Consider the following 23,392-nt stretch of genomic DNA (forward strand, 5'->3'; position numbering starts at 1 on the left):
TCACATTTTATTTACCTCTGCTGTTTCAACACATACTGCATTTGCTCAGTACTAGGTTTTCACCTATATTACCTAGTCATATTTGTAGTTACTGGCAGCTCATTATTTATTGCCTAGATAGATAATTGTAGTAGAGAAAATCAGTGAGTTATGTTATGTAGTACTAGTTTTACAATCATATATGTACACATAAGTTTACATCCTATATGAGCTCAAAGCCTATGTCTTCCATCCTTTGTCTGTATCCTGTATTTATCTTTATCATCATTCTCCTTTGTCCTTTACCTTTAGTACTGTGCTATAAGCTTTCTATGTGTGGCCTTTTCTATTGTTAATTCGGCTGCTTACATAGATAAATAGCAAGCGGCTATTTTTATTTTTATTCTTACTTTTCTTTGTCTTTTTACTAGTGTTTTTCCCATCTGCTTCCCAATCTATCCACCTACTAACTTTCTCCAAGCATCAACCACTACCTAAGTCTTCCCTTGTCTTTATGTCATTATACGACTACTTCTGGCTACTCTTTCTTTATCATTCCTCGGTCTCTAGTGGAGCTCATGGATGCTTGATATTAGGATCCTAGTATGATCTATTTTGGATGTGGATTGCTTTGTATATATGTATAGTGTTACTTATTGTAGTTTTAGTCCTTTATAGGACTTTATACATGACAATTTTCTACTGTGTGTTTTCATTGTTAATCAAGGTTTATTGGAACTTTTGTTATTTTGCTTGTATTCCTTCACTAATAGGGGTGGGGTGATTAGGCACCGGGGTAGATTTGAAGGAATACTGTGCTACCATTTCTATTATTATTATTATTATTATTACTATCAGTCTTCTCACCCTACATGATGTTTTGATATGGTCTCTGACTTCTTTTAAATACCTAACCTCACTAACTATCCTTTTCCTTCCTACGTGTAAATGCCCTCTTCAAGGGTAAGGTTATACTAAACCCCAAATTTATAGTTTCCTTCTAATTAGTGATTATGGCATGGTCTGTTGACTCATGGAATGTTAGAGGATTACAAAACAAATCCAAAAAATCTCTTCTCTTTCACTTATTGTTTAAATCTCAAGCTAACATATGTTTCTTACAAGAAACACACATGTACAAAGAGGACTGGGCTAAAGAGGAAAAAAAAAGTGGATAAAATCCATCATCTCTGCAGGTGATAGTTCCAACTCTAAAGTGGTGGCCACTATAATCAAAAATGATTTTTATGGGGTTAGCCTGCAGGAGAAGTCTGACAAAAATGGTAGATGGTGTTATTTCACCCCTCAATTTCCCAACCTCAATAAACCAATCCTCTTTTTCAATCTCTACGGCCCATGTACTCAACAACAAGTCTTCATCCTAGAGATCTATAACATTCTTTCTGCTTTCCAGGACTACCATATTATTTTAGGGGGAGGTTGGAATGCTGTTATAGACCCCAGTATAGATCACACCAGCAAATCTCCCTCATACAATTTTCAAGCATCTCTAGCACTAGAGGATTTAAAAATTACTTTAACCTTATTGACCCCATTTCATTCGGTGGACATCTATCTAAAGATGAAATTTACACATATTATTCCAAATGTTATAATACATGGTCACAGTTAGATTTCTTTCTAGTATCCGATTACCTCTCTAATTTCAAAATAAACTTCTCATTAGAACCTAGATTCTTCTCTGATCATTCAAGAATCTCTCTCAAGATTAGACACGATCCAGGATCAACTTCTCTCCCCCGATATAATAACTGGACTTTGAACAGCAACCTGCTTTCCAATAAGGCCATAACTCAAGAAATTACAGAAATACTATCATTCTTTAGCTCTAACCATGAAAGGTCACATATCCCATTTGATATCCAATGGGCCACCTGTAAGGCCAGTTTAAGAGGTCCTTTAATCAACAAAGCCTCCTATTATAAAAAAACTCTACAAAAATAAGGAATCTAAGCTAATCTCGAGGATTTCTGATTTAGAAAAACAACAAAGGCTAAATCCAGACCCTAACTTACACAAAGAAATTAGCAATTCTCAAAAAGAACTACTAGAACTTCATCAACAAAATCTTTCCCTATCTGAACAAAAACTTATTTCAACTTATTCAGAATGGGCGCAAATCCCCTCTAAAACTTTGGCAGGAATAATAATAAACAATCAGGGCTCCCCCAGAATCTCCTTATTACATTTCCAAAATAAAATATATAAGTCGGACTCCGAAATAATACAACTTTTCTCATCCTTATACTCAGATGTTTATTGTAGGAAAGTAGACCCCTCTATTAACCGGTATATGGATAGCTTTCTGAATTCTATTAAATTTCCCTCCCTGAATGAATCTCAATGCTCTATGCTTTCTGCTCCATTGAGTCTCCAGGAAATCCAAAATGTTACTGCCAGTCTCAAGGTAGGCAAATCCCCTGGCCCGGACGGCTTTACAGCTGAATTTTTTAAAACCTTTAATCTGATAACATCCCCCATCCTTTTGAAGGTATTTAACTATATAATAGAAAATGGAATATCTGATTTACACTGGAACACCTTGAAAACTATTCTAATTTTGAAAAATAAGAAGGATAAAGCTGACTCCCATAACTATCGGCCTATTTCACTAATAAACATTGATATTAAGATCTTAGCATCTCTCCTGGCTAACAGATTGAAAAGAGTTATGCCCTCTTTAATCTCCTTGGAACAGGCCGGCTTTATGACCCATAGACACACATGGGACAATACTTACATTGGACTCCCTAATCCATTTCACCAAAAAGAGAAAAATCTGATCTATGCACTAAATTTAGACGCTTCAAAAGCCTTTGACAGGGTACACTGGGATTTTCTATTCCAAACCATGGCTCATCTTAGTATACCTATCGCCTTTTCTGATATGATTAAATCTTTATATAAAAATACATACACATATCTATGTATCAACAAAAACCTATCCAAATCAATAAAGATTACAAATGGTACAAGACAAGGCTGTCCTTTATCCCCTTTTCTTTTCAACATATTTATAGAACCATTCTTTCTATATATTGCCCAGAATACCTTTCATGTGATTCCCAAAGTCCTAAACACAAGAATATTATTTTCTGCCTTTGCAGATGACCTTAACCTATATTTCCAACTTCCTAACACTGACCTTAGTAAAATAATTAATTCTATTAACAAGTTTTCAAAGGCCTCAGATTATCAGATTAACCATAAGAAATCGCACATCTTTCCTATCAACCCTGTGGGTCACAAATCTAATTATTTTCCTGATTCTCCCTTTCAGACAACCTTTGACATTAAATATCTTGGCATTCACTTCGAACATTGGGAACTAATGAACTTATCTCTCTTATCCAAATCTGCGATAGTTAAGATGAACATACTTCCCAGACTCCTTTATCAATTTAATGCCTCAGATCAGATAATATCCAAGTCTTTCTGATCAAAGATTAATACAGAATTAGCCAAATTTATCTGGTTTCCTAAATCAGCCAGAATTTCATACTCTAAATTAATCTTCCCTAAGAGTAAGGGCGGCCTCGGTCTACCGAACTTTCAATTGTACTATACAATTATTTGTGCTAATAGAATTCTGTCTATCTCGAAACTCAATCATGGAGAGTATAACTCTTACCCTACCTGGATCAAGCTATGGTATCAACATGTTCAAGCCAACAAAATTAACCCTGTCGATCTCCCTTTTCTTTTCCCGGATGCTATCAACAATTCTAAGTTATCCACCAACCTAAAACATAAAATCAGAACTTTTCAAATTCTATTAAAACATATTAAACTTGATAGTGTTCTTCCTCTACTCCAACATCTCCAGTTAAATCCCAATATTAAAATGAATAATCTGTTAATTAATCTTTCTAACTTTCCTCTCATTAAAAATATTGTGGTTTGGGATATTCTTAAACACAGAAATGAATCACTTGCCAATCTTCGCATAATCCTTAAGGTTAATAGTAAGTACACAACTATTCTCCGTCAATTACAAGAACTAGTTGCATTAAAATTCGCCCACCTCATAGTCAATAGTCGAGATATCACCAAGCTGGAGGTATCATCCAAACTCTTTCGAATTCAGAGAAAATGCTCTCTAAATCGTACTGATGCTGATCTCCATAATACACGACTCAGACTGCCTTTTCTCTGGTTATTGGGACAATCATAATTCACATCTTTCGGAGAACAAAAGCTTTCTGCCATAAAAAATACCTTAGATCTATCCCCATTTAAAAAAAAACTTATTTACACACAATTAATGATCAACAACAACTAATACTATACTCCCTCTGTCTTAAACAAGTTTGACTCTAAGAACTCTCCCTCTTGTCCGTGTTGTTCCTTCCAAAGTGCCGATCTTCTACACATTCTATGGTTCTGCAATTACTCACATAAGCTTTGGTCCTCACTGAAAGTCTGTCTTGAGAAAATGGGATACCATAAATCGACCCTCTCCTGGGAAATAGCGATTCTTCGTATACCTACTGTAAATCTTTCTAAACTTGATATGCATGTACTTGTTATTCTATGCTCTCTTATGAAATTATATATCACCAAAAACTGGATAGATCGTACCAGACTCTGTTGGAATAACTTTAAGGAAATGGCTCTTGCATACATCTCAGCACAGAAATTTATTATGAAAGGTCTCAGGAAGGTTGCCCTCTTAAGAAAAGTTTGGAAAAAGGTTCTTGACCTTATCCTTAGTGAATAACAACCCTAACACCTTTATTTAGAACTGAGATTTATCTTACACCATGATGAACCTTAATTTATACTGTTATCTCTGAGAACCATGTCTCTCTCATTCTAATTTATCTCTCTTTATGGTAGCACATTTGCTAGTTAATTTGTACATACTGTGTATACTTTAGTATGTTTTTCAGGTTTTGTTTGTTTTACATGTTTAATATGAGTTCAGTTTATTCGCTCATTCATGTATCCATGTTATAATATTGGTTTTCTATTTTCTTTCTTGTTATTCTTATGAAATAAATAAAAAGTTATTTGGGAAAAAAAAAAACGAAAAAAAACTTCAGACTACCTATTAATTTTTCGTGACAGCTTGGGCAGCATTTTTGCAAAATTTCCCATACATCTAAGGTAGCTCTTCAGTAAAACAGTTCAGGGTTATTTTTAGATAACACTGAGCACAAGGACATACATGTGTTTCTGATTTTCGAGATAGGAATAACCCCCCTGTCTACCCATGTTTATTCTGCAGTACTTCCCAAGGTCTGGGTTTAGACAGCAGTGCATAACAGTGCAAGGTTACCAGTGCAGTCTCCACCACTAACTCCAGCTCTGATGAAGTGAGGGGTTGATAAGTGGGGTGGGCTACCTGCCTGGGATGGGCCAACCCTCTCCATTGAGGCACTCTCACATCAATCACCAGCTTCCGCCAAAGTAGCAGCACCTCTGGTAAATCACAGTAATCTGCAGAAAGGAAACAAAATTTGGAAACCTAATGTTAGTGATGAGAGCCCAAAGGTGAAAGAGCAGATGCCACTGACCCTTCTGTAGCTGCAGTCTCTGCTGCCTTCTGAGCATTCTAGCATTGTCTACAAACTATGCCTATGATGAACGACAAAAGAGATGGTCGAAATATCACACAATACATATGATTTTGAGGAAATATAAAGGATAGTGCAATAGTATAGCTCGACATGCAGGCACAAGCAAGCAAAAGCCAAAAAATGTGACTCACAGGCAACACAGAAATATAACACAATGTGTATATGTAAGGAAGCAACAAGAAGTTAGATTACATGCTGTAGAACAGCAATGTACAATACCACAATTATTTACTTAGAAACAGACACATAGGGGAGCAATCTACAGTAACCCAATAATTTACAAAGCAGCATGCAAGTAGGACAACGTAAAGTACCCCATTTATTTACATAGGACCATACATGTAGAACAGCAAGGTAAAGTACCCCAATTATTTATATAGGACCATACAAGTAGGACAGCAATATATAGCTCCCCATTTATTTACGTAGGACCATACATGTAGAACAGCAAGGTACAGTACCCCAATTATTTATATAGGACCATACAAGTAGGACAGCAATATATAGCACCCCAATGTTTTACAAAGGACCATACATGTAAGGCTCCAATTATTTACATAGGACCATACAAGTAGGGCAGCATGTACAGTACCCCAATTATTTACAAAGGAGCACACATTTAGAACAGCAATGCACATTCTCCCAATTATTTACACAGGAACAAACAGGACAGCAATGTACAGTACCCCAGTTATTTACAAAGAAGCATGCACGTAGAACAGCAATGTGCATTCCCCCAATTACTTGCAAAGGAGCATACACATAGTACAGCAATGTAAACGATCCTAATTATTTGCAAATGAGTAGACTCGGCTACAATAAACATGCCTATTTGCCGTCATGCTGAATTAAGAAATGTTGCCCACTATGTCCCAGGGTAACATAACCAGATTCACAAAAGCAAGCAGTTCTATGACACAACAGTTGCCACAACAGCACACAAAATATAGAGACAATCAACCACAGCAGCCAATCTGCAACATCCTGAGATCTACCAGATTATATAAACAAATACTATTAGATAAAGTAAACTTTTAGCAAGTACAGTATGGTATAAAGAAGACATCCAAAATACTTACCATACCATTCAGGGCATCCTTATCTAAGGATCTGTTTCCCTTCTCCAGTGTAGCAGTTACACTTGTCATACCAGTGCTTTCAATGCTCATGAGTATGTGGGATGCTAGTGACCATGGACACTGAAGCTGCCAGGATGTATCAAGCATCTACCTTACTGGATGCACCTTCACTGTTTTCTGATAGCTGCTTCCTGAAATGACTGTATAGGAGATAGTATATAAATTCTGATCTCCTTTGCAAACCTTGCAGGTGTTGTCTGTTGGGCACTCTTCACAGATGTATAACAAAGCAATATGTCTGAATGAGATTCAGACGCAACACAGAGCACCTAAACATGACACAGATGTGTAATGTTGATGCATTACTGCAAGTACACAGTGATACATAGACAAAGGCAGATTCTAGCCTCATTGGCATAAATAGGGTTCAAACAAGTGTGTATTGGTGACATTAATGGATGATCTGCCATTTGTAGTGTCAAACTGAACATCAAGGAAAAATTAACTGTATAATTTTAGCAGCTTGAATCATTTTCAGCCAGAACATATGTGGTGTCTACAGTGTTCCCTTTCAAAAGCGCATGGTCATGTCCTACTGTAACAGCCTGTTATGACTGTGACACAACCACCTATGTATACCTACATACATATTCTTATGATGTCCTGGCTCACCAGGTGAAACCATGCCCTCCAAGAACTGCAGACAGCAGAAGTCTGGTAAATTCAACACAGAAGAGAATGAAAACTTGCTACAGGCACCCAGGGCACCAAAGACCATGGAGGTTCAGGAGAGGTGCTGTCCAACACCCTCTGCTAGATTACAAGTAAAACATTGATGCATGATATATCAATGCCATTGGTGGAAAGAACTGCACCAAACTTCAATGCACTGCATGGAATACCATTATTACACTCAAATATCAGTTAAATCGCATCCTAGTTCAGGGTTACTATAGCAGGAGATTTGTTAAGCAACCCCCATGCTGTTACCATCACATCTGGCACTGAACCAGGGTATTATTAAACTAATATAAGAGTGTAAATAGCAGCAGAAGAACATATGTAGGGGGTTAATTTCAACTCAATTTCTGTCTAATGCCTACATTACACACACTAAAAATGGATTTGAAAACCAGCTGCTTACCTTACACAGGGGATAAGTAAAGTGATACCCTACTGCATTTCTGGATTTCAAAGCTGACACAACAACCCCCCCCCCCCATTTTTTTATTTAATTTTTCTATAGTTGGTAGTTCATTGAGCAGGCAAATCTCCATGCACCACAATGAAATATGATTGGATCTCTGATTGTGATTTATGTGTTCTAGATATGAAAGCTAAGATTCACCTGTCAAGCTTTGCTCTCAAGGTGAATATTTGCCATCAATGCCTTCAACACATAGTAAGCAAGTTATGATCAGTAATTTAGTCATAATCCTCTCTGTTGGACATGGTTAAATACCATGATATGAAGGGCCTCACATAAAGCATGCAATACAGCAGAGGAAATGATGTTGACAGAAAGTGATACAGTCTCAAACCTAACACTTCTGTCCTCCCTGCATGGTGAGGGAGGCATTGTGCCTGGCAGCACTAACATGGGTTCTGGGAATGGACACATGCCACATATCTATCATGGACACCAACAGAGTAAGTATCCATATTTCAAGAGGCATACTGCAACTCTGACTGTAACAAAGCCATGGTGGTTGCACTAAAAACGGAGTAAACTCAGCACATGAAAATCAGACATATAAACACAGGGGAAACACGGTCACTGGTAGGAGCTTCATATTTGAATGCGGGAACTCAGTTGTCTTTAGCATGCACACCATGGGGCAGAAGGGATTGTGGGGACAGCAGTATCACATAGTCATGTATCATACAGTCATATTATATTTAATAAACATCCACAGCGTACACCACTGTTTCCATAATGCATGTAGAGATTGGGTCAGAGTAATGGTTTGTAGCCAGTTTCCAGAACAGGGCTTATGAGGAAGATAACACATCAACCGAGACACAGCTTCAGGACAAATTAACATCGATAATCTCATTCCTAGGTGGGCCTATACCCACTGGCTAGGATGATACTATAGCCTCCCAGACACCTGCCCTATGAGCTACACTGAATTGAGTACTGTCAGATCAGTCTGATGAATCCTCCACTTTGAAAATATCAGGACCATTGCTACATGTGGGTCAGCAGAGGTGGATGACTGCACTGCATATAATGTTATAGATAAGCAGTATGTCGCTTGAGTGAGACAAGTTGGCATAATGGTTAGGGTCTTTGCTTCCCATGCACAAGATACAAGGTTCAAGCCTGACCTCTGACCTATGCCTGTTTAGAGTTTGCATGTTCTCTCTGTGTCTCTGCGGGGTTCCTTCCATCTCTGAAAAACATGCTGAGTTTTTCCATCTGAAAACTCTCCAATGAATGGAGCTGTGGGCAGCGGCACAGACTGTACATGGTGCCCTATAGGGGAAGACTTGTACAGACCAACTGCTTTGGGCATCTACTGTGATGAGCGTTATCCTCAAGATAGGAGAACATGGATCACAGACTGCATGCCATGGCAAGGCTAGCCATTTGATGGTGTAAAATATGGCTCTAGGTGATTCGGTCATGTTGATTAATGTCGCCAAATTATGTATGGGTAGTTACCAGTGATAAGTGGGTTGAGGACCCAGCCTACTCTGACCTATTCCAGGGATGCATGCTAATGGTGGGAGGGGTGCATGTGCCCCTAATGGCCAAGTATGTGCCTGCCATAAAGCCCAGCAGCACTGGGTCAAAAAGCTACTGACCGAGTGGTATCTAGTTGCCAGCCTGGGTTACCTGGGATAGCTCTGTTGAGTGAAAGCTGGATGTAAAACCAATCAACCTGCCAAACATGAACTGAGAATTCCTACACTTAATGCAGGTTCACTGACAGGACATACCTTGGAACTGGATGACATGATGATATGGAGGAGGCTGAACATTCTATGTATCCAAGAGACAAGATGGAAGGGCAGTGTAGCAAAGTGACTTGGCTTGGGATCCAGAGTCTACTACTCAGGAGGGGACAGTCCAAAAATGGTGTGGGAACTGTGGTGAGAGAGAGGTTTCAGAAAGCAGTGAGGGATATCATCAGAATTAATGACAGACTCATGGCAATCAGACTCCAGTGCAATGATAGGGCGGTATTCATAATCTCAGCCTATACCTTACAGCAGGGTTGCGATAGTGAGGAAAAGAGTGCATTCAGACAGCAGGTGCAGGACCTACTAGATAAAGCAGGACAACATGAATTGGTGTTGATAATGGGTGACTTGAATGCACATATCGGGGCAGACAGAACAGGATATGAGGACTGCTTGGGTCCACATGGATGGGGTAACAGGAATAAAGGAGGAGAAGCCATTCTAGACTTCTGCCTGCCAAATGGCTTGATAGTAGCCAACACAGAGAAAGTCACAAGATCACATATAAAAGTAGCAAACACGCAACTCAGTTAGACTTCCTCCTACTACGGGAAAGGCACTGGGGTAGAATCCATGATTGCAAATCCCCAGTAAAACAGTCGATCCACAGCACAAATCACTGGTTGTCACAATCAGCTGTGGGCAGTGGACAGAGAAGGCTCTAAGGTCAATAGAGTCCAGGCTGAAGACCTGGAAGTTGACTGAAGAGAAAGTACAACAGTTCAAGGAATTACTCAGGGCTCTTGCACCCCAAGAAGAGGAGGAAATAAGTGGAGTTGAAGAATGGCAGTGCCTCAAAACAGGATGTGTTAGGACTACAGAACAGATATGTGGCCGAGCCAGATATGGAAATAAGGTAGATAAGGAAGGCTGGTGGTGGAATGTAGAAGTAAAGTAAGTGATCAAAAGAAAGGAGGCATACAGGAAACAAATGTGAGATAGAAAAGACTGACTAGCCTAGGAAGGAATACTGGTTGGCTAACAAAGATGCTAAGAAGGGAGTAGCAATAGCAAAGAATAGGGCATTGGAGGCACTCTACCAACTTATCAAAAGTAACTCAGTAGGTAGTACAAAGAAACTATATCAGGCTGCAAGGTAAAGACAGAAAGATAAAGAAGATAGTCAGACATCTTTCATAAAGGATGCCAGCAACAACTTGCTCACTAGTCCATGGGACATCAAAGGCAGATGGAAGGAGTATTTCCAGCAGCGTCTGAATGAAGAAAACCCCACAGAAACTGCCTCAAAAACATCCTATGATTAGAGAAGAGGAGGAGCCCACCACGGTAGAAGCAAGGAAAATGAAGTCAGGGAAAGCAGCAGGCTCAGATGAGGTCACAGCTGATATGATAAAGCTGTTGAGTGAGATAGCAGAGAAATGGCTGCTGAGGGTAGTCATAGTAGTGTGGAGAGAAAGGCATATCCCACATGACTGGAGAATAAGCATACTCATGCCAATGTACAAGAACAAAGGGAACATCCACAACTGTGGGCAGTACAGAGGCATAAAACTCCTATTACATTGCATGAAAGTTCTGGACAGGGTGACTGATAAATGAATATGCAGAGTAGAGGATGGGAGATGAGCAATTCGGATTCAGATCAGGATGCAACACAACTGAACTGATGTCAGCAGTGAGACAGATAGTTGAAAAGAAGCTTGAAATGACGAAAGGGTCTAACTAGGCATTCCTATACATGAAGAAAGCATATGACAAGGTCACAAGAAAGGTGATTTGGGCAGTACTGTGGTGGTTCAAAGTCCCAGATACTAATTAGTGCAGGCTATGTACAATGACTGATGTACGAACAGTGTTCGACCTCACAGAGGGGTTCACAGTGGAAGTGGGTGTATACCAGGATTCAGTTCTGAGCCCACTGCTGTTCATACTGGTGATGGACTACATTAGCAAACAGGTTGGAGGGGACAGATCAACAAAGTTGCTGTATGCAGACAATGAGGCATTACAGGCAGCCTCTGAGCAAGAACTTCAGTAAAGGATTGGGGAATGGAAAGCAAAACTGAAAGTACATAGGATAAAACTAACCATAGATAAAACAGAGGTAATGGCAACAAATTGGGAAAATCAGAAGATGAGAATTGAGACAGAATGGAAAATAGTGGAACAGATAAATAGCAACAAGTATCTGGGAGGGGTGGTTGAGGAGAAGGGAAGTCTGAATGAAGAGGTCAAAGCTAGAATCAGAGGGTCTGCAGTCGACTGGTATAGAGTCTCAGGTGTAGTCTATGACACAAGAATGCCAAAGAAGCTGAAAAGTAAGGTGTACAAGACAGTGGTGCTACCAGTACTACTGTATGGTACAGATAACTGGGCAGTAAAGGCAGAGCAGATGAAGAAGCTAGAAATGATGGAAATGAAGTGCCTGAGATGGATGGTAGGATGCACACTGTGGGGCAGAAAAAGAAATGAGGACATAAGAGCAGAAGCCTAAGTAGCTCTGATTGCAGAAAAGATTAAAGAGAACAGATCATGGTGGTTCAGACATGTGCAGAAAAGATGACGACAGTCTGGTGAAGAAGATCTGGGACAGACAGGAAGAAGGTAATAGGAAACAAGGACATCCAGCAAAGAGGTGGATGGATTGTGTGAAAAAAGATCTGCGACAGTCAGGCATGAGTGCTGAAGAAGGGTGGAGTGTGGCACTGAATCGAGAGATGATGACAGCTAACATGATACCCTGACCCCATGTAGTAAAATGGGAAAAAGAGGGCTGATGACGATGATGATATGCAATATATGGAAGACTTGTGGTGCATTACAGCAATGCACACTGTCACAGCCAGTTCCTGGCTTAGGAGCAACTCTGGGCCTAAATCAATAGATATGCAGGGCAGTAATTTGGGTACAGTCTGCAGCTGCTCACATGGACATGGAGATTGTTAGTAGAGTTTGTGGACTTTGGAAGCCACTGGGGTACAAGGATGATGCTTTGATCACCTTACATGCAGTTGATAGAGAGTGCCACTGAAGATGCCCTACATTTTAGTGTTGACCGTGACTGTGGGAGTGTGCATACCTATAGTAGATGCACTGCAGGACCATTAGAAGGTACAGAGAATGCCTTACACCCTAGTACTGCCAATGACATAGTGGATGCATTGTATGACCATTACAAGGAACACATTATGTGCCTGCCACTTTCAGGTTCTATCATACTGACACCAATGTCAGGGCCAGTCAGGCTGTTGGATCTCTTGTGCAGGACTAGTTCACATAAAACCTCAAAACTGGCCCTGGTCTACCAGTGCAACCACATCAGCATCCCAGGGAGCATCTTGGCCTTCACTGCCTTTCCAGCACTGGGGACTTACTTCATGATCTCAAACAGCCTCTCTTAAACATCATCACTGCTGAAGTTAAACCAAACCAGTGCATGGTCTTGGACTGGCAACCCTATCCACACAATGGAGAGGACCATTTTTAACATGACCCTTGACTTTACCTCCTGTTGTCTCCCACCCATCTGAAATGTAGACTGCCATATGTCTATATCTTTTTGTAGGCATCTGTGCAAAGGAGAATGGTTGTGACCCTCTCCATCCTACTGTGTGCGTGGCACATGTGGAGATTTCTGATGCACAGTGACACATAACCATGCTTAGATAACACTACCTGTATAATTTTGTTGTGTGTGACACTGCACTGCCACTGTGTACATGTAAGCATACCTCTTAACCTATAGGCATTGAAATTATGTGCAAAGATATTATCATCATGGGATCCAAGGGTATCCTGCATTCATTGCAAATATATGATAACATGACTCATATGCCATGAGTGAATCATGGGCACTGTATGGATGATCTGTAGCCACATAGGTTATTAACCTATGAAAATTGCAGATAATACAATGGCAGTCATGCCTACTAATAAAGTACTGTCTGGGGATACTGGCTGTGGCCTTTATTGCCACATGACTGCAGTCTAGAGTTCCCAGAACTTCCTGGAGGTGGGTGATATCATAGTAGCTGACACATGGTTATGGATTTCTGTCATGATGGTCTGGGAAAGCAGATGTGCTCCTCCACATGTGGCAGCAATATATCAAGGAAAGTCATGAGTACGTTATAGTCTGACACCTGTGATATACCCAATGTGCCCTAGTTTATCTCTGAAAAGTCATTGTATCTAGTAAGGTAAGTGCATAGACCTTGATATTCACAGAATTGGAAAATCCATGCATTCCTCCTGTCCCAGACTGTAGGTCATATATGCCAACCAACACCCATAAAATGTCTCCGCTGGCACTATTTTCTGCTGTGTATGCAGATGCATTATAATCCCAGAAACACACAGGTTGAGGTAATGAGACACTGCTGATGCTAATCTGTCTGCAACACCATTGCTTCTGATATGGTCTTTGTCTTTATACTCAGACACACAGTCCTGAACCATTTTGTGTCTGATGACTATACATCATGACCTGTTTTCCCCATCTTCACTTCCATGTCATTAAACACACATTGTACTAGGCTTCTTCATTCAAACGCTGTTATAGAGCAATGTTTCTGCTCCTTTATCTGCCCAATTTGAGATGCTGCCTACAATGTTATGTGGTTCTATGAATCACTACCTTGCTTTAATCCTGTTTTTTAGTACAGCAGGAACATGATGTAAACTTCAATAACTGTCCCTTGACAAGTTATAAATCAAGCCAGAACCAATTCATGGTGCAATGTTTTCCTTACCATGCAATCGGGACAAACTGCTCTCATCATACAGCATCGTTGAAATGTTTTCCTTACCTTACTGCATAAGTCATGTGATCAGGATGAATTGTTCTCATCATACAAGGTCATTGCAATGTTTTCCTTACTTCCAAAGTCATGTGATCAGGATGAATTGTTCTCATCATACAGCGTCGTTGAAATGTTTTCCTTACCTTACTGCATAAGTCATGTGATCAGGATGAATTGTTCTCATCATACAGCGTCGTTGAAATGTTTTCCTTACCTTACTGCATAAGTCATGTGATCAGGATGAATCGCTCTCATCATATAGTCTCACTGCAAAGTTTTCCTTACCTTACTGCATAATTCATGAGATCAGGACAAATTGTTCTCATCATACAGGGTCATTGCAATGTTTTCCTTAACTTACTTCCAAAGTCATGTGATCAGGATGAATCGCTCTCATCATATAGTCTCATTGCAATGTTTTCCTTACCTTACTGCATAAGTCATGCGATCGGGACGAATTGCTCTCATCATACAGAGTCGTTGCAATGCAGTTTTGTTCTTCCACTCCTGTGGAAACTTCTCCTTCTCTGGACATTCAGATTCAACAAACTTCTTCCAGCGTTTTGCAGAGCCTTCTATATCACGATCCAGATTTTGAAAATCATCCATGGATGCCAGTGCCTGCAAATGATACATTTAAGGGTAATGGATGCTGCATTATTTGCAAGGAAACAACTGAAACAAATTACATGTGAAAATCAAGGTTTGATATACGACCTCTGTATCAGAAGTTTGTTACACTTACTGTATTTGACCATGCAAAAAATTTACAGTAAATTATCAAATTAATTTAAGTTTATCACTATTTGAATAAACATAAAGACAACTCTGTAGTACAATTGCATGGTCCAGCACTGCAGTGCACTGATCAATTATGATTTCCAAACTTCCTCAAACAACAGGAAAAGGGACTGGTTGAGGTAGACAGAGAGAGAAAAGCTTTTCTTTTAGTTCACATGGTTGGGAGTTGGGACTAGAATTATCAAGCCACATCTATAGTGACTCTTTTTGTAGCAACTGGTGATTACCCAGGTGGCATGGCTTGGAGCAGCCTACCAAATGCCATAAGCTATTTTGACCAAACAGTAATCAGTGGTGAGTACATCAGAAGATGAACACATTCATCACCTGTACCAGCCATATGAATGACAGTAACTTGGTTATGGCACAGGCTTTATATTGCAACAGAAATTTCATTCTTATATGCTAATCTGATGGAATTACTGTTATTTTCTTATTACCCAGTGTAAGTCTTCATCTGGAATAAACAAAATCCAGTAGATAAAGATGCAAGGTAAGAAAAAGGGATTTAATCTTCTATCATGCCATAAGAATGGACAATACCTACATAGTACATATAATTAGGTTTGAGCAAAACACCTCATGGACACCTCACCATGAAATTATAGACCTAGGTAATCAAGAACAGCATGCTTAAATATGTCTCATACGGGCTTCTGCATAGTGATATGTGCTTAGCATTTAAGCTATAATGACAACTAACACAGGCTTGTGAGATCTAAATCTTTACTATCACTTTAACATTACCTGCTGGAACAGTACATATGTAACCCATGGCATCTCCCGTCCTTGGAGCAGGCTGCTACTGCACATCAGAGCAATTCCCTAAAACTTTTCAAAACCACACAAAATGAATGCATGGTAGACTATAAAGTCTTAGCTAGGGTAAGTAACATACATAGGAACAGTTTGCTCCATCACCTATAGGGTAAGTAATGTATGTGGGAGCAGCTTGCTTTCCAAGGAGGACTAATAAGGTATTACTATTGTGTGATGTGGCTGAGCATATTGATGGCTACTCAGGCTGTAAGCATATTATTTATGTATGGACCTAGTAATATATAGTGGCAGCATGGAAATTCTTACCCAACAGAAGTGAAAAGTTATTTACTGAACAAATGATGTTTTATTGACAATCAAATGCACTTATTAGCTACATACAGCCACCCTAATATACATGGTAATCAGCATACACACAGCCAGCAGCTGCAAGCAAAAGCATGTCACTATGTATTACATTTCACAGAGGCCTTTCTCATTAAAGACATGGAAGACACAGATTGGGATAACATACCCTTAAGCTTTGCTGAAGCTAAAAGTTGAGATTACATGAGATGTTATTGCCCGCAGATGATAGGCCAGAAACTAGGACAGATGGGTTTCCTAACTAAACTGCACTACATCTTGATAGAGATGTGCTTAAATAGCAAATATTTTTTCAGGCTGATATAGAATGTCCTAAGATGTGTAAAATAAGCGGGTGTCAACTCCAACTCCACACTGCGCTTACTAATACTTACTAGATATTTGTTTATCTTGTTATCTGTATTTTACTATGGCTGAAAAAATCTACTATGGATCACGCCACTTAGAAAGCTAGTTTTGGAGTACTGAATTTAAGAAAGCACTAGAAAGTGTTTCTATATAGAATGTGCTCAGCACACTTTCAAGATTGCAGAATATGAGACGTATTTTAGAATTTGTGGCACAGGTGCAAAATATACTAGCCAAAACTATACTAATTTTTCCAAAATTTGGAGTGTGTATAAACCAATTCTCTGTGCTCAAAGATAAGCTGAATTTTACAACTTACTTCTCTAGGAAATACCCAGAAACATAGATTACAAATCAATATCCTAGTATCTGTTTTAAGGCTTTAGCCTCTAATCAGCCAACACCATCTTTTCTGTACTTCGAGTTTTTTTCCCCCCTAGATTTAATTTATTATATGAACTGCTCAGAAATATCAGATATGTAAAAGCTGAAATAGTGGTATGCAGGAATACATTTTATCTCTGGAGGAAAAGACGCATACAGGTTTGCTGTAAAAAGTGTTTTTTGACTAGCCAACCTAAAACTGTTTTCCAAATAAATAGAGATGTTTGCTGTTTTGGTAAAATGACTGGATCGTGGACAACGGGAAGATGGAGCAACTTCAGAGCTGAAATGGATATGTGAAAAATGTCATTCATTCTTAAAAGCAAAGATAACACAGAAAAGAGGAGATTTAATAAGCTGATGCAATAGATGGAAATGCTAATAAATGGATAGGTGAAAACTGTTCAAGTTAGAGTCTATCTGGCAGGGCTCATGCCATTTAAATGAAGGTTAACAGGTAGCAAGGGCATTGCAGATGCAACTTTCAAACACGAAAGAGAAGAGGGAAAGGAATGCTGGTATATATATATGGACATATAACAGGCTAGCAGTACCAAGTTAAGGTGCTGATGGTATTTTTAGAATAAATAGATGGACCCTTAATATAGCTGCAGTGACAATGACAATCTCTGTGGTGGGGTACAGCTAACATAGCTATAATTAGAATCAAGCCTCCTTGGCCACATGCCATTTATTCCAGGATGTTGAGAGATAATCTTTGTTACAGAATGACCACTGATGACATGCTTTAGAAATCTTCAGCAGTAACAAGCAGGTGATGTCAATTATTATATAGTAACATAGCAGAGTATTAAATAGCAGTTAAATAGCTCTAAAGAAGAAGCATTTTGTTATTTAAATGATAAACATATTATAATTTGGAAAATTCCTCTGTAAGTAGTACTACGCTTAAATATTTTTACAAAACAGCTGTGTAATTAAATGAAGAATAACTAGATATCTGTGGACTTTAAACAGACTCTTTGGTTCTAGGTGTCTTCTATGCTAATGGCCCTGGAGCCTTTACAAGCCCAGGCCATAGGATTACCCTGGCATCGTGCCACCCAACCTTAGTTCCTAGTGCCTCTGTTGAGTAGAACTACTGGAGTTATCCCCGGAGTGAATTTTCTATTTCCCATCCACTCATCAAGACTTCTCTTGAAAAGGGCCAGTGAGGCACTCCACTTGACATGTATGGGAAGTCTATTCCATAGCATGGGCAGTCTCTGGGTTATGAACCTGTCCCTCAAGCACATTCTGTTGATTCAGGTAATGAGATTGAGGTCTCGGGAGCATGTAGTGTGGAGGGATTGTGGAGGGATTGGGATTTCTTTAGATGTAGCATTTCTAACAGAGCTGGGTCAGACATGGCTTTGTAAGTCAAGCAGAGATCGCCTCTAAGTAGGTGATATGAGACAGAGAATAGTTGGGGTTTTTTGAGTCTGTCCATATAGGACAAGTGTTTAAGGCCAAGGATCCTCTTTGTGAGGTACTTTTCCAGCCTCTTCAGTTGTTGCAGGTGTCTAGTGAGATACATGCCAAATGGAGCATTGTACTCGATGATTGGCCTAATGAGGGAAGAGTAGAGGGATGCAATGACCTCTATCTTCCTGGATGCAAAACCCTTAGTAATGAGATGTGCCACATAGAAGGACTTTCTGACCACAATGGCAATGTAGTGGTCAAAAGAGAGGTTCCTGTCAACCTGAGTTCCCAGATATCTTATGACACCTTCTGTGTTCAGTGGACTACCATCGATGTGGCAATTCATGGGAACTGGGTTTTTCCCAAAGGGGATGACGACACTTTGGCATTGAGCTTAAGGCCATGGTTCTGATACCAGTCATTGGTCTCAGTGAGACCTTTCTGTAGGATGTCAACATCAGTTGGGGAGTTAATTATGGCTCCCAACTTGCAATCGTCTGCAGACTTTGTCAGCCAGAGTCCCTTCATGTTGGTCTGGACTTCAGAGAAGTAGATACCTAACAGGAGAGGACCCAGGACTGAACCCTGTGGGACTCCACTCATGACTAGTTGGCAGTCTGACTTGGAGTCAGCTACTTCCACACTGTGGGTTCTATCTGTGAGCTAGTTGCAACACACCTAATGTTATAGGGGTTGAGTTAGAGTTAAGTTAAGAGACAGCAATGAATCTATAATAAGGCACCTGAAGCACAACAAAGGATTTCTTCAATATCTCAAAAGAAACCGAGCATTATATTAATGTTGTAATCAAACTGTTAGCAAAGAAATGAAATACAGGTACCAAGAAAGGTTTCAAAAGTGCCTGGATTAGGGAGTAAACCTGCAGCTGTTTCATCTTGTAATATAAAAGCAGATTTACAAAATACATGCACGTGTGTTTTATATATATATATACATATATATATATATATATATATATATATATATATATATATATATATATATATACACACGCACACACATAAATATATACACACAGACGTGTGTGTGTGTGTATATATACACACAGACGTGTGTGTGTGTGTGTATATATATATATATATATATATATATATATATATATATATATATAATATATATACACACACACACACACACACACACACACACACATATATATTTATATAGACGCATACATATAGGGAGGGCTCCTTAAGCTGAAAAAAAGACTGAAAATACAGGAGAAAAGTGAATCTTGAAAATTTTCTCCTTTAAACTTCTTTTTGCAGGGGGCAAGCCCCCCTGCACCCCCCCCCCCCGTGTAGGAGGCAACCACCACACCTCCCCCAAATTTATATAGAGCAACTCAGAGAAAACCATACCTCAAAGAAAAGGGAATAGCCTGTGGAATGGCATCTTGGACTTAGTATATAACTGTCCAATCTTTTGGCCATTCAGTTTCAGATTTTTGAGAGACACACTAGGAGGACCTGACATTTCAAATGGTTACCTACCTATACATATGCATATCTCTCTCTCTCTCTATATATATATATATATATATATATATATATATATATATATATATTTATATATATGTGTGTGTGTGTGGTTGACATTCATTTGATCTAAAGTCAAAATATCTAAAAGTTGTAGATATTTTATCTAAAGACACAGATGTCAAAATAATGAATTACCATAACGTTGAGTTGAAACATCTGGACTGTCGTAAACTTTCCCCTAGGAAGTAAACAATCTGCTAACAAAACTTAAAAAAACAAATAAATCACACCCAAGTGGGAGGATTCACTCCCCCTCCAACTAATATGCCAACTGCAAGATTGCACTGCAGTGGAAAAAAGTTCACCACATTGGTCAACTGCCTCATATCACAGTGAAAAATTATGAAGATCTAGACATTCATGATTATAAACTTTTGCCATTTCCAGCTCACCATTTTGCAACTCGATGTTATGGTAATTCATTATTTTGACATAGATCCATATATATATATATATATATATATATATATATATATATATCTATATATATAGATATAGATATAATTATATAGATATATATATTTATATACATTTATATACATATACACGCACACGCACACACACACACATATGGGGCTCTACCCTTTTATCCATCAGCTTTTAGTTAAGCATGGAACTGTGTCACTCAGTTCAATGAGCCTGATTAATTATGATTAATTGCTTCTGGAATTGCCCCTTAAAAGACCCTTGTTAAAGCCTATTTCAGACTGTGAGATATGCAGAGAATGTGGTGATGAACTAGTCCAGGTGTGGGACCCACATTAAACTCCATTACAAAGTCTACGATTTTTTTTCCACAGTGTTGTAGTTCAACAAAGTACAGGATAAGAAAATGCCGTCCACTCCTATACATACGTATTTATATCAATTCATCCATCTATAAACATTCGTGCTCCTGTGCAAATACTCACACACAAGTTTGCTAAGGAATTCTCCAAGAATTAATAAATAATATGAGTAATTATTACTGCATGAAGACAATAAATGCCCTTCCATGCACCCTCCCCCTGCAAAAAAAAAAGCACTACATTTCATTTTTAAATGCTGACCATTCATCACCTCTCCTAATTTGCAAAAATAATTGAAGTAATAATGTTCTTTGGGCCTTATTATTCAAACGTGTCAGCAATATTTGTCTCTCAATGGAGCATTTGGAAAGGGACTGTGGAAATGTTAAGCAAGTTATTTCATTGGAAGTGCAAAAGCTTCAGACTCTGCAAAACTATTGTGGGATATGAAAGAGCTGCAGTTAATAAGTCATTACAGATATGCATTAGCAGTTTGTACATAACAATCACGCATTATAAATATAGAGCTGAGTAAGTAAGATTAAAAACTGTGACATAGCTCCCTTGTTCACTGATGAGCAGGTGAAAGATGTGTAAAGCTAGGCAAAAATTTAAATATTTTTATCATATATTTTGCAGTCTTGTTCAAAAAAATCTGAACATAATACCAGTTCAACAATTCTGATCATTTTTTTCTACTCTGCTATTAGCATTAGTGTTACAATGAAAAAATTCATCAGTAAAACAATAAATTTAGGCTTCATATCTAAGCATTGCTTCATTTTATTCTCATTAAGAAAGTGTATACTTTACCAGCAAGCCAAAATAATTGATGTAACATAACCTTGTGCGCGTGCCTATTTATAGAATGATTGAATGGAAGGCAGCTCTTTATTCAAATGCACTACATTATACAAGTGCATAGTAAAGCAACCCTCGTGGGTGGCTATAAAACTCCCTAGTTTTCTCTAGATGGGTTATATACCTCATATTTAACAGCTGGTGACAGGTAACTCACAGAAAGAGCTTCCCCGGTTCAGTGCTTGGCTTAGGTACGTTCTGTGCAAAGTTTGCAAGTCCATCCTGTGATTGCCTGGGTTTTCTATAGGTACTTTGGTGTTCTCCCACATCCTAAAGACATGTGGTAGATGGACTGGTGAATTTATATTGCCAATAGGAGTGTATGCAGTGTGTGAGACATGGAAGAAAGGTCTGGTGATTTACTTCTGTTCCCTACTTGCCTAGTAAACTCCATGGATGGTGGGGCTGTTCATCGGGTCACTAATGGAGTCCAATGGAACTAGTAAGCTAAGTTCAAAGAATTCTTTGTTCAGTATGTGTGGAAAGAACTACTCTGTTATCCACAAAAAAAAAAAAAAAAAAAAAAAAAAAAAAGAAATAGCCATTGTAAATTGTGGCCTTCCTACATAATATTTACTGCAATTAAGATCGCAGTCACTGGAGTTGGCATTTTTGATTTACTATAATTCTTCTTCTTTCGGCTTTTCCCGGTTAGGGGTCACCACAGTGGATCACCTGTCTGCTCATGATTGGCAGTGGAGTTTTACGGTGTCGAGTTTCCAGCCCGGTGCCCAACTTCCACAGAAGGCACACGCATGCACTCATGCCTTGGGCCAATTTAGAGTGTCCAATACACCTACAGCATGTCTGTGGGATGTGAGAGGAAACTGCAGCACCCAAAGGAAACCCACGCGACCACAGGGAGCATATGCAGACTCCTCACAGAAGGCACCCCAGCCGAGGACTGAACCAGAGAACCTCTTGCTGTGAGGGGACAATGCTAACCACTGCACCACCGTGGCTGCCCCAACTTTTTTGATTTACTATAATATGAAATAAAAATTAAATCTACATTGAGCTTTTCTCTGGCATTTTAAGAACATATATATAAAATATCATGTTAGGATCAACCTGTGTTGTACAATCTAAAAAAAGCATACTTTGCTTTATTTTTATCTTATTTAATGTTTGTTAACCTGGGTTGATGCGCTAGTACAAGACACTTTTCAGCCATTGTTTGCGTCATATGGAACAATACAACAGATATAATATTGCGGAAGAGAAGTAAAGCCAAAGAAACAAAACTGAGAACTATACAAGAAATGTACAAGCAAATCAAAACATTACTAGCATAGCAAATGATGTACAACTGCTAGAGCAATAATAAATGAAAGAGAACATAACTTCAAAAACACAAAATAGCCATAGTATACACATTTTATATATATATATATATATATATATATATATATATATATATATATATATATATATATATATATATATATATATATATATATATATTATAGTAGAGATGCGTGCATATATGTAGCTATATCTATCTATATGTATATATATATATATATATATATATATATATATATATATATATATATATATATATATATATATATGGGTTCACTTTATAACATCGAAATACTGAAATGTCGAATTTCAGTATCTCAAAGCTATAAAGTCGAATGTTAAAAATAGTGACCGTTCATAATCACGAATTTGACGTAT

The 23,392-nt window shown here is 38.6% G+C and overlaps 1 protein-coding gene across 1 annotated transcript in view; it reads right to left on the reverse strand.

Annotated features, from left to right (window-relative positions):
* The window catches only part of DNAH9 (dynein axonemal heavy chain 9), a 3,419,770-nt gene that overhangs the window by 167,015 nt on the left and 3,229,363 nt on the right, over window positions 1-23,392 (reverse strand). Inside the window, exon 60 of the mRNA XM_044069722.1 lies at window positions 14,822-15,015. Coding sequence (XP_043925657.1) covers window positions 14,822-15,015 — 194 coding nt within the window. The remainder of the gene's footprint in view (window positions 1-14,821; window positions 15,016-23,392) is intronic.

This window comes from Protopterus annectens, chromosome 4.part0 (genome assembly GCF_019279795.1).
Source record: "Protopterus annectens isolate FY-2018-M chromosome 4.part0, PAN1.0, whole genome shotgun sequence".
NCBI classification, from domain to species: domain Eukaryota; kingdom Metazoa; phylum Chordata; order Ceratodontiformes; family Protopteridae; genus Protopterus; species Protopterus annectens.